The 20,010-nt window shown below is 41.3% G+C and overlaps 1 protein-coding gene across 6 annotated transcripts in view; it reads left to right on the top strand.

Annotated features, from left to right (window-relative positions):
• LOC148502862 (cytochrome P450 2C20-like) overlaps positions 1 to 12,243 on the top strand; it is a 31,957-nt gene extending 19,714 nt beyond the window's left edge. For all 6 annotated transcript variants that reach the window (XM_088449277.1, XM_088449278.1, XM_088449274.1 and 3 more), the window contains 6 exons: positions 2,081 to 2,241; positions 5,170 to 5,347; positions 5,706 to 5,846; positions 7,069 to 7,256; positions 11,336 to 11,477; positions 11,646 to 12,243. In XM_088449277.1, the coding sequence (XP_088305403.1) occupies positions 2,081 to 2,241; positions 5,170 to 5,347; positions 5,706 to 5,846; positions 7,069 to 7,256; positions 11,336 to 11,477; positions 11,646 to 11,827 (992 nt within the window). In that variant the 3' untranslated portion in view covers positions 11,828 to 12,243. The remainder of the gene's footprint in view (positions 1 to 2,080; positions 2,242 to 5,169; positions 5,348 to 5,705; positions 5,847 to 7,068; positions 7,257 to 11,335; positions 11,478 to 11,645) is intronic.
• Positions 12,244 to 20,010: the final 7,767 nt, after the last annotated feature.

Raw genomic sequence — 20,010 nt, 5'->3', positions numbered from 1 at the left:
GTTTCGCCTTTCCATTCATGTGTCTGTCCTCTGTTGTCCTCCTATGTGTTGGCTGCACAGTCCACTTTCTATAGGATCCAGCAGTTAAAAATGCACTAAGCGGGATGTGATTATGTTATTTAGCTTAGTTTTTTTTGTATTATAGAGATATATGTTGGGCTTCTCTGGTTCCTTACTTTTTGTAGTGGGCTGCCTCCTTTGGTCCTCCACGGGTGGTTGTGGTTCATCTGAAGGTAGGGGTAATGATCTATGTTTTAGGTTGTATCTTGACTTCAGATACTCCATTGTACAGGATTTTGAGTACCTGGTTCAATTTGTGGACACAATTCTCCTTTCTCTTATCTTCTATAATTCCCCATCTTTTGTGGTGTAGTAATTGGGACAGCCCTGCCTTTAAGAGATCTTTTAGGAAGGTGATTTCAATGGTGGCTCTGAGGATCTTGAGTTTAGGAGGTTTTGTAATGTCTTAATGTTGTTTAGGTTTCAGTATGCCCACCTGTACCAGTCGGGGTGCACCTCAGAGTAGGAATTTTGCCATCTTGCTGTAATCTCCGGTGGGCCTAGTGAGTGTATTGGCACGGGAGTTGGAAAACATTGCATGCTGTTGCAAAAGGGAAATTGGTCCTTGCAAGTGGTTGCTAACATCTCCAAAATGAGTGGTCATTGAGTAGCTGGCAAATACTTACTTTGCCACCATACTTTGTTAATAATAAAAAACCTAACCTTTTTTGAAGAAATCAATGGTTGTCCATATTTTCATTTTATACAGTAGGTGTGACCTGCACTCTCATCTTTGTTTATCCCCACTACTGGGGTGCTTTTCATGTATCTCCAAGGGATGTTCCACACATATGTTGCACTCTACTCCTACAGAAAGAAGGCACTCTCCAGATTGTTTGAAGTGTATGAAATTTTTATTGTGAAGTTCTTACCGACCGACGTTTCAATTCTATTGAATCTTTCTCAAGGCTGTGTTTTAAGCAGTATTAATAATGCATAGTAATACATATAAATACAATATGAACAAAACATGGTCTCCCAGGTCCCTCTAATTTTATACAATAACATTAGGGTATACTGGGCTAACAAAACATGATATCTTAATGTCTCTAAACTATACCATAATCCATATCAGTGTCTATAAAAATAATAATAAATTTTCCATATATATATATATATATATATATATATATATATATATATATATATATAATATATGTGTGTATTGTAACTTTATAATATACATATATCAATATCCAAACAGCATATAATCAAGAATAGATAATGTTTATATTAAGGTGTACTGCATTACAAGGGTTTCAAGCTGACATCTGCCGCTATATCATTTAAAGAGAACATACTGTATACAAGAATGTATATAAACTTATAAATGGCTCCAGAGCTAATTACAATTTTATAATTATTTATTATTTTTTATAATTAATAAATGGGCATCAGCAACGGTCTTGTACCAGGGATTGTGCAGCCACAAGTATTCTGCTACCGCTGTCTTGGCCTCCTAATGCAAACAGTTATTATAGTCACCACGCTTACAGCTTACATCGATTTGTTGCACCTGGGTAGTGCAAAAAGATACTTTTTGCAGTGAAAAAATTTACTTTCCTCCAACTCTACTTGAGCTTCTTAATTTGAGACTACAACCTCTTTTGATAATTGCACAGTAAAAGGTACATAATTCAATATTTTATATATATATATATATATATATATATATATATATATACTGTATAAACAGTATATAGAAATTTCAACATGAAACAAAACAAACTTCTCGTACAGTTGATCCTTATAACCTGATGTGTTACTTATGTTTATGCATGCCATCATGCACTACTGGTAAATATATAAACATTGAGAGTCGTGCAATAGTTTCCTCATCAGCATTCTTATGCTAATTTTTTTTCAGCTCTCGTAACATTGGTATACCGGCTGCTTTTTTTTTGTATCTATATAAATTGCACCTGTTTTCTCTTACTAAAATATATATTCACAGGATGCTATTTTAACTCATTAAATATGTGATTTGTTTTCTTGTCTTTCTATTTAACTTTGCAACCAGGTGCACCTATTGATCCCACTTACCTCTTGACCATGACTGTTTCCAATGTGATCTGTTCTATAATATTTGGAGAGCGCTTTGAATATGAAGACAAGGAGTTCCTTGGCCTCCTTAGGTTGTTGAAAGAAGCCTTCATGGTACTAACCTCATACATAGGGCAGGTAAACCTTTCCATTTGTTTCTCTTGGGGGTCTGTTTAAATTTAGAGGCATTGAAGTGACAAAAGGCTGGAAAAATGCTTTATCACCACTGTTTATTATTTAAGAAAGGGTTAGTGCTGGAGAAATCTCTGATGTTACCCATGTCAAAGGAGTTTGCCACTGTCATCTTTGGGGCACTGATTGCCAGAAGTTTATTAAGCAACTAAAGGCTCTGTTTTGCTATTCTCAGTGTCAGAATAGTCAGTGAATTGGTAGCAAACTGTACAGTACTTCTTCCCTGGGACAGGATCCTATCAGCCAATGTCCACACATTTTTTTTTTTTTAATAATTTAGTATTCAAAGTAATTTGTTTTTAAGAAATTACAACTTACAGAGCCCCACTAGAGATAAGTAGACCTCTTTATTTGTAATATAGTTTCATTACAACAAGAAAACTTAAGTGCTATAAACATTAATATATTAACAATTTATATACTAATGGTAAAATATTTTATATTTGTTTTTTAGAAAAGTAAAAATATTTTATAAACTAGCTGGAATACACGGTGTTGCCCGGGATTTTAAAAATGTTTGTTTACACATCATCCTCCAACAAACCTCTCCTTAGGCAGGCCTAACGAAAAGTGTGACAAACTTCCCCATCCACAGTCCTAAGGTCTTTGAAGGAAGTAGGACCTGTAATGGAGTAAATCAAACTTCAGAGATAGAAGCATTCAAAATTTGTCGGATGTACAGTGTAAACACGGCCAAGAGCTTCTGTTGCTCTGATACCAGGATGACTGTGTACTTCCTGGTTGCTGGATCGTACAATGAAATGCACAGCAACTACTTCCAGTTCCTTGTGCAGCTGTTTCCGGCATTCATGGTCTCCACGGTGTATAAGATTCATCCAATCAGTTTTACCCTTCAGGGGCTGACAAAGTAATGAACCGGAAGTAGCCTCTGTGAATTCCATAGTGCGGTCCAGCAACCAAGGAGGTAGACAATAAAGTTTGGTTGCCACTGTTGACACCATCTAGTTGTGTAAGCTGATGCATGAGCAAGTATGAATAAAAATTTGTGCTGCAGAGCTGCGTTTTTGCATTCCAGTATAGTTGCCATCTTTATGGGCCTGGCTGTAAATCAGATGGATCTCTCCTCATGGAAGCAGATATAAATTTTTACCATATTCAGACTCATAATAAGCCTGGCTTAATATCAATAGTGGTTCCTCAGTGCAGGTTTGCTGACTGTGTTGGCAGTGCAGGGGTGTTCTCAATGCAGGGTGCCGGTGATGTCTGCAGTGCAGGGGTGCCAGCGGTGTCCTCAGTGCAGGTTTGCTGACTGTGTTGGCAGTGCAAGGGTGTTCTCAATGCAGGGTGCCGGTGGTGTCGGCAGAGCGGGGGTGCCAGCGGTGTCCTCAGTGCATGTGTGCTGACAGTGTCGGCAGTGCAGGAGTACTGGTGGTGTCCTCAGTGTGGGCATGCTGGCAGTGTTGGCAGTGTGGGGGTTGCTAAGGTTGTCCTGAGTATGTGGGACAGCATTGCAGGGGTGCTTGCAGTGTCGGCAGCGGTGGTGTTGGCAGCGGGAGATGCTGCCAGTGGAGGTGCCGGTGGTGTCGGCAGCGTGGGGTGCCGGCGGTGTCAGGCAGCGAGGAATGGCGGGTGCCATCTTCTTTTTCTTCCTGTGTGCATATTAAATGGGCTTCATGCTGATTGGCTGAGAGCCGTGACAGACGGCTCTCTCAGCCAATCTGCGTTAAGCCCGCTCAATGCAAAACCTCACGACCCAACAGCGGCATCACAAGGTTTTGCCACAGGTGAGGGATCCGGGGAAGGCAGGGAGATCCGAGCTTGGCTCGGACCGCCCTGGATCCCCGAAATTCAGGTGGGTTCGGTTCTCTGAGAACCGAACCCGCTCATCCCTAATAAATTCATACAGCATTTAAAAGGTACTGTAAACTCCATGCGAGAGCCATAGTAAATGATGTTCAGAGACTTAGATTATATGCTACAGAATAAAATTCTATAATTCCTTAGTATGTAGCAAAATGCATGTTATAAAATCAAATTATGAAATGAAACAAATATAAAATTTTAATATTTTTATTATTGACCTTGCAGATGGCCCATGAAGAATGGTGTTCAAATCTGCATCTAACAATAAGCCAAATAGGACAATGCTTTTATTCTTCTTTGGTGGTTTAGGTGTAGAACCATGAGAGATCTTGGCTTGTAAACTGTGGGCTAAATCCTTTTCTAATTCCGTACCTGACCTGTAGAGGGTGAATGCTATGCAAAATTGTGATTTTTAATGATTTAAAAATTAACAGTAATTAATTTCGATTTCACATTTTTTTAGTTGCCTCCGGCGTGTTTTAATATGCTTGCATGTAAAATTTCACAATCTTGGCTTGTAAACTGTAGATTTTTATAGAAAGACAGAATGACAGAAGGACAAATTTTAATTTTTATATAGTAGATAACTTAATAATAATTAGCGGCCAGTAAAGATCTACTGGAATGCTGATCTTGGGGTTCAGTTAAGCAATTATAGACAGAGTTGCACTCATGTCAGCAGCATCTCCAGTTGTTATATGTCCACTTGAACCTGAATCAGTGTAACTGGTCACCATTTGAGTGTAGGATTAGATTCAGGGTGTGTCATTGGTGAGTAGGTAGCATTGCGGGTTATTTGGAGTTGGGCATACACAGAGATCTTTTTGACTTCAGATGGATTTCTGGCACCAAGGAAATTGCACCCTAATAATGATGATGGCTATTTTCGCATATGTGATTCCAACACTGATACTCAGTTACGGACAAGGTGTTGACTATAGTTTTATCTAGCTTTTCATTCTAATGTTCTTGTGAAAGCTCTCACATTGTTGATTTTTAAATTATTTAACTACAGAATAATATAATGTTTTATTAATATCTACATTACAGCTGCTCAACTCCTTTCCAAAACTTTTCAGTCTTATACCTGGACCTCACCGCAAATTATATCGCAATTTGATCATGTTGAAAGAGTTTGTGATTGAAAAAGTGAAGGAACATCAGGAGACATTAGACAAGAACTTCCCCAGGGATTTTATCGATTGCTTCCTTATAAAGATGGAGGAGGGACGTAAGACTCACCTGTAACTAGACAGTGGAGGCAGCCTTATTGTAAACTGGACCAATCAATGTTCATGAGAACTTCTAATCGCAAGGACACAATCCCTCAGTGATGCCAGAAGTTCCAGATGAACCGAGAGATAGACTTTAAATTAATATTTATAATTAATATCTGTCTAAGCGACATCATTATTTTCTAATTACAGTAATTCATAATTTTCATACTCATTAAGAAAATGGAAGAACATTTCCACAAACTGGCTGCCACCATTATTTGTAATTAACAAAATTAATATAATTTATTCAATCCAAAACGTATCCAGGTCTGATATATTCCCTTACTTTTTTTAATTTCTATTTGCAGGAGAAGGACAATCCTAACTCAGAATTCCACTTTGAAAACTTATTTGTTACCTTGATGAACCTTTTCTTTGCCGGAACAGAAACTACAACCACAACTCTAAGACGTAGTTTGAGGATTTTGCTAAAGTACCCAGACATTCTAGGTAGCTACAGTATAATCAGAAACATAATGTATTTTTTGTTAAAACATTGTTCTTTTTCTCAAAGATGTCTTCACTTCCTCGGCACTTCAGACCTATTTCTTTAATTAATGAGCATCGGTGCTGAAGATGGTACATGTATCTAAACATTTAAAAACTGTAATGGCTTCATCCTTAGCCAATAAGAGATTTGCAAGAGATGGACAGTATGTAGTATTCAAGAACTGGAAATATGTCCAGAGGTCAAGAGAAAAGTCCTTATTGAATTATGTTTCCAGCTATAGGTCATGGCTATCCCTGTAGATATAAGATGTTGCACATGATTAAATTAACACATTCATATCGAAATTCATAAAAATAAAAACAATTTGTATAAATCAAGTAAAGAAAATGCTACCAGGGATAAATCTATCACACCTCCACTCACAAATGATCCTATATCAATATACGGTAGTATATATTCTGCTAATGTTGGAAAGATCCTTGATATTTCCATATTAATCAGTTTTTTGAGCTGTGTATTCACTATGCAAGTCAGCCATAAAGTCTATGCCATGTTAAACATTTTATGAAAACTAGTATTTATTCATTCTGCTGGCCAACAGGATCAGGACAGGATTGAGGGTGACTGTCGTATCACTCGGTCACGGTGTGACTGATACTAGTTCACTTCCAGCAGTGTTCATGCTGCTCCAGGTGCATGGTCACTTGAACCAGATGACCAGATCACTGGTGGCAAGAGTCACTGATTCCAGCTGTGTAGTCACTGCTCTCCTCCACTTCTGACAGGGAGGAAGAGCAGCAAGCTGGGCATCCATCCCTCTGCCTGCTGTGACAGAAAGTTTCTACAGCTCAGTAAATGAAGAGAGCTCCCCTGAGGTACTTTACAACATTGAGGCTGAAGTCTCTACTGTGATGTTCAGGCTGTTCCACTGCCTGCCATACTATCTATTGACAGGCAGCAGTAGAGCAGGTGAGGCATCAGAAAGCCTGTCCTGTGTATCATCAATGAGTACTTTTGACAGACAGTACTGGGCGCAGGTGCCTCCCCATCCCGCAGGTGAACTCACTTTCCCTCCCTTGGCTGGTGCTGATGCTGCTAAGAGAGCAGCATGGACTATTGATACTGTCAAATTGACAGACAGTATGGAAAGGGGCTAGGTCTCATTTTTAAATGGAGCCCAAAGCCTAAAAATACATTTTGTTTATATTCATCTTTCCTCAGCCAAAGTACAGAAAGAAATTGACCAGGTGATTGGCCAAGACCGCCCTCCCTCTGTAGAGGATCGGGACAAAATGCCGTATACAGATGCTGTCATCCATGAGATACAGAGATGTGCAGATATAGTGCCTCTCGGTGTACCCCATGCAACATCTGAAACCACCAACTTCAGAGGCTACACAATCCCCAAGGTCAGAGAGGGAATATGTATTATCACTATAAAAGGTTTCTGTATCATTTATTATATATGATTAGTAGACCCTGAAACAATGTGTGATATTGAAATAATGATAATAGGAAAGAGCAGTGGCTTCACTAGAGGGGTGCGGGCCGCACCTGGGTGTCACCTGCCGAGGGGTGACACCAAGGTGCAGGTTCCCCCCAGTGGCAGGACCCGGGTGCTGCACTGTCGCATTAAGTGAAGTACTCGACTCCTGTCACAGTGAGGGAGCCTGCCATGCCCGCACCTCCGGCACCCAACCCACCCCATAGATAACCACTGGCTGAGGACCGGGTCCGGGCTGCAAGGCCATGCCCCATTCCCAAGGCCACACCCATTTACAGCAGCGCACCGCGCACAAGGCATCCCTCCCCGCACTGGGTGTCACCATGGGGAGGGACGTCACTGGGACCGACATTGTCTTAAGGCTCTTAACTGTGGCCCTGATTCAGAGCCGGACGCTCTGACCAGAGCGCTCGCTCTGAATCAGGGCTCACCTCCATTAATATGGAGCGTCCTCCTGGACGCTCGTATAGCTGTGGGTCACCACCCACAGCATATACGAGCGTGCAAAATGATTGTCGCGATGGTCTTGACCATCGCGACCATCGAAACTGCGAGCAAAAGCCTGCGGTTGGGTTTTTCAACCGCAAGGCCAGGAGTGATTTTGGCTCTATCAGAGCCAAAATCACTCCCACTGACATCACTAGTGATGTCAGTGGGGCCGGCTTCAGACGGTAGGCGTTCCCTTGGGAACGCCTCCGTCTGGCAGGCACGCCCCCGGCACGCCCACCAAAGGGGGCGTGCTGTCAGTCACCATCGACAGCACGCCCCCTTTGATGAGACACTCCAAGCGAAGGAAAGTCCTTCGCTCGTCGGGTCTCGCGCATGCGCACGACGGAGCTCCCTCTGTCGTGCGCAAGCGCAGTGGGGACCATCGACCCACTTGCGAGCGGACAGCCGCTCGCGAGTGGGTCTGAATGAGGGCCTGTGTTCGTTGTAGGCCAATATTGGGTTATCCTTTGGTGGAGTTAAATATTGTATAACTAAAAATATAAATGCTTGTAAAGGGCATTGATGTGTTTGAAAATATGTCACTTTGGAGGTTAGTGCGAGCTGATTACAATCTGACCTGGTTCTGCCTTTGTTGCTACAGTACTGTATGTGTTTTACTGGTCACATGGGCAGTGATACCACAGGTAATTTGGCCTCATGTAGCTCTATTGATAAGAGGGACATGCCCATATATTCAGTCACCAGATGACAATAACAGTAAGATAGTGTGAGTCATTTGTGAACTAATTGCTCACCCTCCTGTACTTCCCAAGTGCTGGCAGTATCTGTTGAGAATGGCCACCCACTTGGAAATGACACTTAAATCTTGGCACGTGGAACAAGCAAAAATATCCCTCTTAAGGGCCAGCTTGAATGAATGATTGGTGGTAGGACATTGGTGATTAAATAAACTGCTGTAAAGTTTTGTGTTTATGCCACGTATGAAGTGTATAGAATGGAAAGATGGAAGAGTTTATTACATAGTAACGTAGTGAGTTACTAACTTATTGCAGATAAGGCTCCTGTACACATGTGTCCTTGCTCATTTAGCCTCAATATGCCATGCAGTGCAATATTCCTGGCATGAGTGATGCGACTAGGATGCACCAGAAGACTGTGCTGATTTATTTCATATGTGACACTTGTATATCCGTGTGCGACTATGGCCCGTATTCAGTTAGTTTTGTGTAAGCAATAAAGTTTGCCTGCCGGACTTTTCACCTACATCGTGTATTTTAGCAGCGGAAACTTATCGCACGCGCTATTTGCCCTATTCAATTCCAAAGGACGCAAAACGGCGACACGCAAAGTCAGAACAGGAGAAAAGTGGTGTAAGTATCAGAGAAATCAGCCTGAATCCTGCAAAAAGATGCAGAAACATTGGGGAACAATGTAGTAGTGCCCGATTAGCCCTAAAAAAACTATTTTGGGTACTTAGGTTGGCACAATTGTCACTAATTTGAGTCTTTGCACAAGTGGGGAAGCCGTATTTTTTCAATAAAATAAGTAGTCCTGTCAAATTTGGGGTACCTGAAAATGGGTGCCAGCATGTTTTAATGTCTGTAAAGTGTAGTTTAAAAAATGCGAAATTCCACCTTCTTAATAGCACCTGCGGCCCCCAAAACACTTGACCCCTTCTTTGAGCATCCCAAGAACCTTATTTCGCTAGTTTGCGAACTTGTTCCCCTACTTTGTGCTTTTTTGACCCCAAATTCAAAGTACTTTTTTGGGGTGTTCCTCCCCTTTTTTTTAGGGATTTTTTTACCTAGTTATTCTTTGGGGGGCTGTCCTAAGGGTTCTGAGTGGTCTCCTCGCCTATGTACCCCAAAATAAAACAAATGCACTTCTTTTCTCCTGCTATTCAGAGGCAAATCTTTTTCATCTATTACATTGCATTGACTTTCTGCGTACGCAAAAAGCGGATGGAATTGAATGCGGAGATAAGGTTTCGCCTGACGAAATGTCGAAATCCGCGATACTTTTTCACAGATCTTGGCTTTTAGCTTGTAATTGAATACGGGCCTTAGATGCATTTTCAGCAAAAAATCAACTGAAAACAAGATGCAGGGACTGTTAGGCATGACTGCAGCAAAGATGAGGACACAACTGAATATATATATATATTTTTTTTGGTGTAAGTCCTTTTTTTTTACTGGAAAGAGTATTGACTAACAATCAAAGTTCCAATAGGCATGAATTAATAGGGTTTGATTTAAGTGGATTCACAATTTCACATAATTCTTATATTGATTTTCAAAAAAGAAGCAACACTAGCCCTATGGAAGCAACAACCTATTATGCACAAGAACAAAGAACTGTACATGATTCCCAGTAGTGAATGATTGTACTGTAAAGTGATTATTATTGGACACATGATCTAATTTGTACCCACAAATGCGGGTCCCTGCAGGATGTCAGCAACTTCATTACATCTGATTATCTGCACATCAAATGTGATGATCCGGCGGCTGACGGTATGCATTCTAAATGTAGCTGTTGTGAACAATATACTGCGCAGTCGTGCAATATACTGTTCAGTGCATGGACTACAAATGTATCATTACATCAGTCATCACGTCGGCCAGAAACCATATCGTTTTGATGTGTACCAAGCATGGATGGACTGGGGATGTAGATCAGCCCTGGCAGTCCCCTTGTGCTTGCTCGCAAAAAGGGGCGTGTGAGATTTCATGAGTGCGTGTCATGAGTTACAGGGGCCTGATCTTGCAGAACGCCCCCGTCTCTTAGTATCCCGACTGACCAGAGTACCAGGAGGCGGTGCTGCTTGGCAAGGATTTAACACTGGAACAGCCCATCAGTGCCGCCAACCCTTCCCTTGCCCTGAGCTCATTTCTAGAATTCCAGCAGGGGGGGTGGAGGGAGATGACACCTCTGGAGTTGGGCACGTGATTTCCGCCCTCTGTAGCTCCAGCCACACTCTTTGAGCCAGCCCTTAGGCCATCGGCTCTTCTAGCATTTGCCAGACATGCCAGATGTCCAGTCTGGCCCTGGTACTGGGCCTTACACACATCAACTTCTGGGCAACGGGAAAAATAGTGTGTTGAACAAAAGTGTTGTCTTCACAAGATGAAAACAGGGATTATGGGTGAAACTGCTCTAATTATGGAGTGTGCTTCAAACCTCCCTGCTTCAAAGAATTAATTTGAGAATTTACTAACTTGTATTCTATCCATTGGTGTTATTAATTCCAGCAACATATAGCTAACTTCATACCAGCCTTGCTTGTTGTATAGAGATAAATCCCACACACAGAGGAGAGTTCCTTGTTTTAGAAATAGACTATACTGGCACCATCTGAATGAGATCACATTGTTATGGTAGATGGGCAGTTATTACCATCTGTATCTCCAAAACTATTTGATACAATTCTTTGTTAGATCAGTTTGCAGTATTTTTCTACAAGATAAATCATTGGGAACTAGACATTTAAATGTATCTTTGCTTTTTTGTATCTTTCTGAATGTCTATTTTAAGGGAACAAACATCTTTCCTCTTCTGACCTCGGTCTTGAAGGATCCAAAACATTTTAGAAACCCAGAGATATTTGATCCAGGACACTTTCTGGATGAGAATGGCAGGTTCCAGAAAAATGAAGCTTTCATACCATTTTCCACAGGTACAAGTAAAAGAGCGGTGAGGTCAGATGAAAATGATAAATAAATTTAAATTAAAAAAACAAATATAAATTTAATTTTTAGTTTTTTTTTTTATACAATTTTAACATAACTTAACTTAACATGTTACCAACCCTGTGAGGCTCTTCTCTTGCTCTTCTCTTGCACAGGGAGGAGGATCTGCCTTGGAGAAGGGATGGCGAAAATGGAGATCTTTATTTTTCTCACCTTCATCCTGCAGAACTTTAACCTGAAATCTGACGAGGACCCTTCAGATATCGACATATCCCCTCTACCCAACAGCAACAGCGCTATCCCTCGTCCTTATGAAATACGTTTTGTCCCGCGTTAACAGCTCCATCTACAGTAGTAATACAATAAATTCTAGTGTGAGTTAATAAATATCTAACTTGTATTAATTAATGTTTATTACTAAAATTCAGTATATTTAGTATTAGAAAAATTCCAATTGAATCCCAGTGCAATACTGTAGACCTACTTTACATAATTCACCTCCTCAATTCCATATTCTTATCGCTGATCACAAACATTTCTGATTACAGTGTGATTACTTTTTTTTGTATAATTACCATTAGAAACTAAGAGGTCAGTAACACAGGAAATTTGTAGTACAGATAACCAAACCTTTTTTACTTGTTGTTCTTTTTTATAGTATTATTTTTTATTTGTTTTAATATAAATATAGACTGTTATGAAATAACAAAAATTAACTGTACAATGCTACCAAATGTGTCATATAAGGAAATAAAGGAGAAGAATTAGTAAATTTTCTTGGCTATAATTCCACCATCTCATTTATTCTAAATTCAGTGAGGACATGTCAATGGTACTGTTGGAAATGCAGAGTTGTACATGTTCAAAAATACAACTCTTTTCAAAAAGATCTCTTGACACCCAGTATAGGACTTGGGCGTGCACACTGACAATGATGACTGCCATGGAAACAAGCATATAGAGAGACACTGTTCTCATCACCCATCCATTCGTCTCTCTCTTCTTATCTCTCTCTTCTTCCACATTGTTCTGCTCTATTCCTCTTCTTATACTGTATCTATCTTTTCCCGCATTGTTCTGCTCTATTCCATTAGCTTCAATTACCATATCCAACTGACTTGACCTGAACCACCTGTCTTTCCTACTCTCTCCCCTCCCTCACTGCCACTACATTCCCTTGCCCCCAAATTGATCCTTCCCCAGCATACCAGTACCCCCAAACCACATCTTCCCTCATCCATCATTCCCTCTTCCTTTTTCCAATGACCTCTTAATCTGCACCTCTTTCAACATCTTTGCAATCACTGAAACTTAAATAACTACCACCAGCATCAACTCACCAGCTGCCTTTTTTTATAGCGAACTTTCCTTTTCCCACACACCCTTTACTCTGCCAGCTTCTCATAACCCTTGGATACCATATCCACCCTCTCTTGCCCTAGATAGGCTGCCTCAATTTATTACTCTGCCCTCACCTCTGTCCTGGTCTCTGTTTCCCTGACTGTTGCTAATAGCATATATTGATTACCTCTTCAACCTTGGTATCTACTCTGACCCAATTTCTACAACAGTGCTTTAGCTCTGCCTAGTGCCTCTGGAAGGAAATTACGCTCTCTTGCTGACTTCCTTCATTCAAATTAATTATTTCTTTCTACAGCTCTGCTCTTTCACTTGCTAAGCAGTTCTACTTTAAGGGCCCTATTTATTAAAATCCACAATTAGATTGCGGATTTCTAGTGTTAATAAAGATTTTTTTTCGCAATGTTATCATCGCAATTATCACATGAATTGATATAAATCCGCAAACCAGGACAGAGCTTGTGATAAAGCTCTATCCGTCAAATCCCTCTCCCTGCTTGTAATTGAGTCTAATCCATACTTACTGATATTATTGGGCACTTTTCCGTGAGCAGCCTGAGGGGACCTGCTGCTCTCCTCTTCAGGAGGTGGGGGCGGACTATAGACATCATTAGGCAACACCCCCTTTACAGAAACCCCACCCAATTTGTGGGTCCGTGAGGTATGCGTGGGGATAAATGATTCAATTTGTGCCATATAGCCCCACCCCTTCCCTACGGACCAGAAAATTAAACAAACATCTCCCCATCCTTCCCACTTCACTAGGAAGTGGGCGGGATGCAGGAGACATGCCTACTCTTACAGGGGTGCGGGGGGTTACCCAAAAAATCGGGATCCCTCACGACTCCCGGGAGAGTAGGCATGTATGGTATAATCACATTTGCGACAGACATCATGAACAGCTTCAATGATCAAAGAATAAGCTGCGGCACCGTACGGGACTCGGGAGGGAGAGACCAGAGGATATGAGAGCCAGACGTGGCACTGGACGGGAGGCATGACTGCATCTCATATCCACAGGTCTCTTCTCCCATTCAGTGATGCTACTGTATCTTTGATCCTGGGAAGAAAAGCACTGGGTCTGTAGTGATTATGGAGGTAATTATTGCTCTGTCCTGTAGTCACTTGCTCAATAAATGAAAGTGCTTGTAAACCTGCTTCAGCAGTCTCTTGTCTGCCCGGCCACGGACTCTTCTGACTGCTGCTGTGTATGTGAAACACTGTCCGTAGGGAGGGAGGGGGAGAGGAAGGACAGAGGAGGGAGCTGATAGCTCTCCCACTAAAGTAACCACTGAGGCATATTGCATATGCAGACTTGTAGGAGGCCTGCATAACGCCAGGTGAAGGTGGCATTATTATCACACAGGCTCCCTCCAATATTTTTTTAACAATTTCAATTTAGTACATCTGAGCAGATTACATTTCACATTACAATTATGGGAAACGTGATCTGCTTACTAAAAAAATTTGATAATAAGGGCTTAGAGGAGAAATGTGTGATTTATCCTCTAATTGCCATTTAGTACATCTGTGTTATTGTTAAATATTGTGAAAACACCTTTTTTCACAATATTTTAGTAAAAATAATGTTAATAAAAAGACCACTATTTCTCTAATTTCTTCTCAATCACCCAAACATCAGAACTTGTTCACTACTTTCAACTTCTATACTTTATTCCTCTTCACTCTCTGCACTTCACTTACCACCCACTATATCTGAAAAATACAATCAATCTGCTGTAACATTTCCTCCGTCTGCCCAACCCCACCCCATCCCTATACTGCAAACCTTGCCTATTTTTTCCCCTCTTTCATGGGTTTGAAGTCTGGGTTTTTCTATTCTCCTCTGCACTCCTCACCTGCCTCAATACTTTCTCATTTCCTCTTGTCTGTCTATCCTGATGTCTGCTCACACATCACCCACCTGCTCTTATTATATCTCTTTTCTGGTATTTTTCCCTTCTTCATGGAAAACCCTCCATTGACTCTTCCCTCTCTCTCTTTCTCTCTCTCTCTCTCTCTTTCTCTCTCTCCTTATACTTTCAAAGTTCTTGAGCAGATTGTCTACAAGTAGTCTAACCAATGTCTCCTCGAATCTCTTCTCTGCCACATCCAAGATTCAGTTCTTTATACTTGTCCTCCTTGATCTAGCAACAGCCTTTGAAACCATTAACCACCCAATTATCCTGCAAACTCTCCACTAGATTGGTCTCTGGGACACAGCACTTGGTTCACATCTTAATTGTTCAACTGATTATTTTATATCTCCACACTTGCCTATTGTACATCTCCCCTCTCTCTTTTAAGTTTGATTCCTTCAAGGCACTGTCTGTAGCCTTCTTCTTCATCTTCAAGTCTTCACTTGGGGAGCTAATCTTCAGTCAGACTTATCTCACCTCCCCGACCTCTTTTCTTTTGTCCTCTCCCCAGATGCTTGTCAGCCATTTACTTTTCTAGTGCTTCCTTAAACTCCATATTTCAATAACTGTAGTTAACATATTTTATTTTACTGCCACCAAGGTCAACACTTTTGCTGCTCTGCCTCTCTGTTGGGAATATATCCCAATTCTTTGTTTCCCAAGTCCACTGTCTCGATTTCATTTTTGATTCTGTCAATTAATTATCCAACACATTCAGTCCCTCTTTTAATTCTGCTGTTTGGTACACTTTGTGGATGAGACTGGCAGATTCCAGACCAAGGTACTCTCTGTGTTCTAGCTGTGTTTGCATGGGTTTCCTCCAGGTGCTCTAATTTCCTTCCACACATGAAAACATACTGTTAGGATACTTGGCCCCTGACAACAACAATTTAACCCCAATATGTGAAATGGAGATGGTAAGGCCAAGTGGGACAAAGAGTGATGTGGACAACTACAATTGTCTCTAATGCACAAAATAATAAGTGTGTGGTATATATATATATATATATATATATATATATATGTGTATATATATTAAATAAACTCTAAGTATTTCTCCAGGATCAGTTCATTTCTTACCCTGGAAGCAGCTAAACATCTCATTCACACTCCTATATCTCACATTGATTACTGTAAACTTCTACTCACCAACAAGATAAAGTCCTTCCTGTTCCATATTGATTCTAATTCTAACTGTATTTAATCACCTACAACCCCCTCTTTTTTTCTTTCTACATTTCTAGCCATTCCCACACACACCCTCCCACCCACCTATTACCTTTTGCCAATGGCTGTCACTCACCTCTTCCCTGATACCTCTTCACAAAGTTAGCTCCAGGTGCTGATCCCAAACTCTGGAATGGCTTTTCACATTAAATCAGACTTTCATCCTGCCTCCCAGCCTTTGAACATGCCCTTAAAGTTCTTCTCCTCATTCAATCCTACCACCCCTTCTCCTAAATCTCCAGCCTATGCACTCCCCAACTTTGCTCCCATCTACCTTTACCCACAGCTCCTGTACAATATGTCATGACCAGGGTTTTGCAGCATGGAGGTTTGCGGTCCTTACCCAAGGATGCTGTGGCACGGTCCTTCTGGCTGGGGAGCTGGCGTGTGGAGACTGGCATTGGCTGTACACAGAGGTATGCCAGCATTGGGCCATCCTGGCAAGGGTAAGTGTAGTGGCATCTCTGTGTCACAGGTGTCTGGGTGCAACCATGTTGTCTTTGGCCATGTGACATAGTGGGCCAATCGTCTGTAGGTCACCTGCTCTCTTGCCTGTCACATTAAGCTACTAGGTATTTAAGTTTGTTTGGAGCTCCCTGTAGTTGCCAGTGCAGTGTGTTCACAGTGTAGCTGTGAGAGAGAGTTCTCTGTGCTCCTGAAACCCTAGCACCCTCCGGTGCTTGCCCTAGCTCCTTGTCTGCCTCTGGCTCCCTGCATATCCTGCACCACTCTGCCATACCTTGCTCTCCGCTGGAGATCAGCCCTGCACCTTCTACCAGACCCACTCCTGCCTGAACCTGTCTCCTCAGTTAACCCATTCCTGCGCAGCCATCATCACAGCATTTGTGGATTTCCCTTTCCGCCATCATCACAGCATTTACGGATTTCCCTTTCAGCCATCTTCCAGCATTACCAGATATCCCCTTCAGCCACTATTCAGTAAACCAGGATATCACTTCACTCTCACAGTCTATCTGGATTCACCTCATTCATCTCTGTCACTGATCTGGACATTTGTTTACTTCAATTCACAACAGTTCCCTTCATCCACATATATCAGTTTGTTTATTACTAGACTTTAGTTTATCTTATTGTTCATGTCTACGAACATTCACATTAAACAACCCACCTTTCAAGCTAAAATCTGTTCCTAACACGGAATACATATGTTACACCGCCGGCAACGCCGACTTGACGTGGAATGAAATCCCGATCATGTGAAAGGTATTTCCTAACTTAATCTACCCTCTAACTCTAACCCTCCTTTTGGGTGCCTAACCCTAACCTCCCCCCCTATGCCTAACCCTAATCCCCCTTTCCCCGCCATCTAAACCTAAGTACCCCGGGGGGTGAATAACCCTAAGTTCCCCCCGGGGGTGCCTAACTCTAACCCTCCCCCCCTAGCCTAAACCTAACCCCCCCTGCGGCTGTCCGCACTCGGCGCCCGGCATCCCTTTGATTGGGATGCCGGGTACTGGTCTCCCAGCATAGGTTAATTAACCCTCAATGGGATTCTGCAGTGGAGAATGCCAGTGGTCAGCATAGCGACCGCCGGCATCATAAACACATACCCCTAACACAATATAAGCTGTCACTATTAAGACCCTCTCTTCTTTTGTGATCTCAATTTATTCATCAAATTTGTGGTTTGCAATTATGTGTGTATATAAATCTTTCCATCACATACACACTAGATATATATATATATATATTAGTCCAAAAAATATCCGATAAGGAAGGATGCACTCTCCTCTTTAAAATCAATAATTCAATTTATTCTCGTTGCAAAACATCATGGTAGCCACTGAGAATCTGTAGTCACGGTCGACGTTTCGGTTCCCAGATGAACCTTTCTCAAGACCTTTTCAGATAGTAGACATTAAACGTGTGATAACAAAAATCTGTGAATATAACAAGAAACACTATAACCTGTCTAGCAGGCTCCTAAATACTTAAAATCACATATATACCAGTACTTTATCACCCACTGTGTACAAAATAGATACCTCTGCACCGGTAGTACAGTATATTCCATAATAGCCCCATTTTACATAGGACTCCAAGTGTACCCACAGTTCTGCAGATTAATATTCACTGAAATACTGACTAAAGGATATAATATGGGGATGATTATATATTTACCTAAGAGTACATCAAACAATGTAAATAGCCCACTTGCTGTAACACCGGTGGTATACAGTCATCAATCTCTGCAATACAACAGGGTAAAGAGTATCAAAACACATGAATCAATACAAGCACGCTATAACAGCAGTGCTCACATGGACAGGCTTACCTCAGTTATCTGAAGCATATGCATGGGCCTAGAGTCTAATGCCGGAATATGTGGGTTGATGTCGCGTGGACCGCCGGCGTCTACAGCATATCAGCTGTCAGGCGCTGCTCAGCTATTAACCCCGCTGAGCCAGAAGTGTATGTCACGTGGTCGGTCACTTCCGCGTGTCAGCCTGGCACACAGACTGACAGTGGCCGCCAGTGTACAAAAAGGTAACCAGGAATATGCAAGGTGACTGACAGCGTGATATAAAAATCACATATGTTGTTAATACTAAAGAACAGAGTAATACGCCTTCTGTCCTGAAGGAGTATATATATATAAGTATTATGTAGGAGCCTGCTATGACTAACATTTACTACTATTACACAAAATACATAAATAGACAACAGTTGTATACTATATAGTAATATCAGTAGAGTACCATTAGAAACCTAGCACTAATATACAATATACCAATCTCATACACATATATCTCATGAATACATTGGTCATGGAATAAGGGAAAATTCTATACATAGAGTATAGGTACAAGGAAAGTATCAATTTATTCGAAGATGGAATGTTTAAAGGAAAATACCAAGAGGATTATATTCATTTAAACCTCTAGGGGTCACCGTATCCAATTCATGGATCCAAAAGCTCTCTCGCTTTTTTAGCGGTTGTATGACTTGTACTTCTATGATGGTTAGCCCGACTTTCCCGCATCCTCATTCGGGACGGAAAATTCAAATTGAGTACAGACTACACTGTGCACTGGACCATCTGATATATCTTAATCTGTCCATGTGGCTTATATTATGTGGGCCTCACGGCCCGAAAGGTTCCGCGATAGAATGGCCAATCATAGGGCTTCTATTAGGGCAGCATTTCTAACGGGCAAAAGTGATAAGCCGGTGGCTAGACATTTCTTTGAAAACTTCCATCATCAGGTGTAAACTAATTGATTGGATCCCTCCTAAACAAGGGACAGATAGGCTCCTGTTGCTAAAAAAGCGAGAGAGCTTTTGGATCCATGAATTGGATACGGTGACCCATAGAGGTTTAAATGAATATAATCCTCTTGGTATTTTCCTTTGAACATTCCATCTTCGAATAAAGTGATACTTTCCTTGTACCTATACTCTATGTATAGAATTTTCCCTTATTCCATGAACAATGTATTCATGAGATATACAGTCAGGTCCATAAATATTGGGACATTGACAGAATTTTCAGATTTTGGGCTCTATTCGCCACCACAATGGTTTTGAAATGAAACAAACAAGATGTGCTTTAACTGCAGACTTTCAGATTTAATTTGAGGGTAATTACATCCAAATCGGGTGAACGACGTAGGAATTACAACGGTTTCAATATGTGCCTCCCACTTTTTAAGGGGCCAAAAGTATTGGGACTATCAACTCAAAAGCTATTTCATGGACAGGTGTGGGCTATTCCCTCGTTATTTCATTATCAATTAAGCAGGTAAAAGGTCTGGAGTTGATTCTAGGTGTGACATTTGCATTTGGAATCAGTTGCTGTGAACTCTCAATATGAGATCCAAAGAGCTGTCACTATCAGTGAAGCAAGCCATCATTAGGCTGAAAAATCTAAACAAACCCATCAGAGAGATAGCAAAAACATTAGGTGTGGCCAAATCAACTGTTTGGAATATTCTTAAAAAGAAAGAAAGCACCGGAGAGCTCAGCAACACCAAAAGACCTGGAAGACCATGGA

Source organism: Taudactylus pleione, unplaced genomic scaffold (genome assembly GCF_031769625.1).
Source record: "Taudactylus pleione unplaced genomic scaffold, aTauple2 ptg000481l, whole genome shotgun sequence".
NCBI classification, from domain to species: domain Eukaryota; kingdom Metazoa; phylum Chordata; class Amphibia; order Anura; family Myobatrachidae; genus Taudactylus; species Taudactylus pleione.
This window is presented reverse-complemented; position numbering and strand designations above follow the sequence as displayed.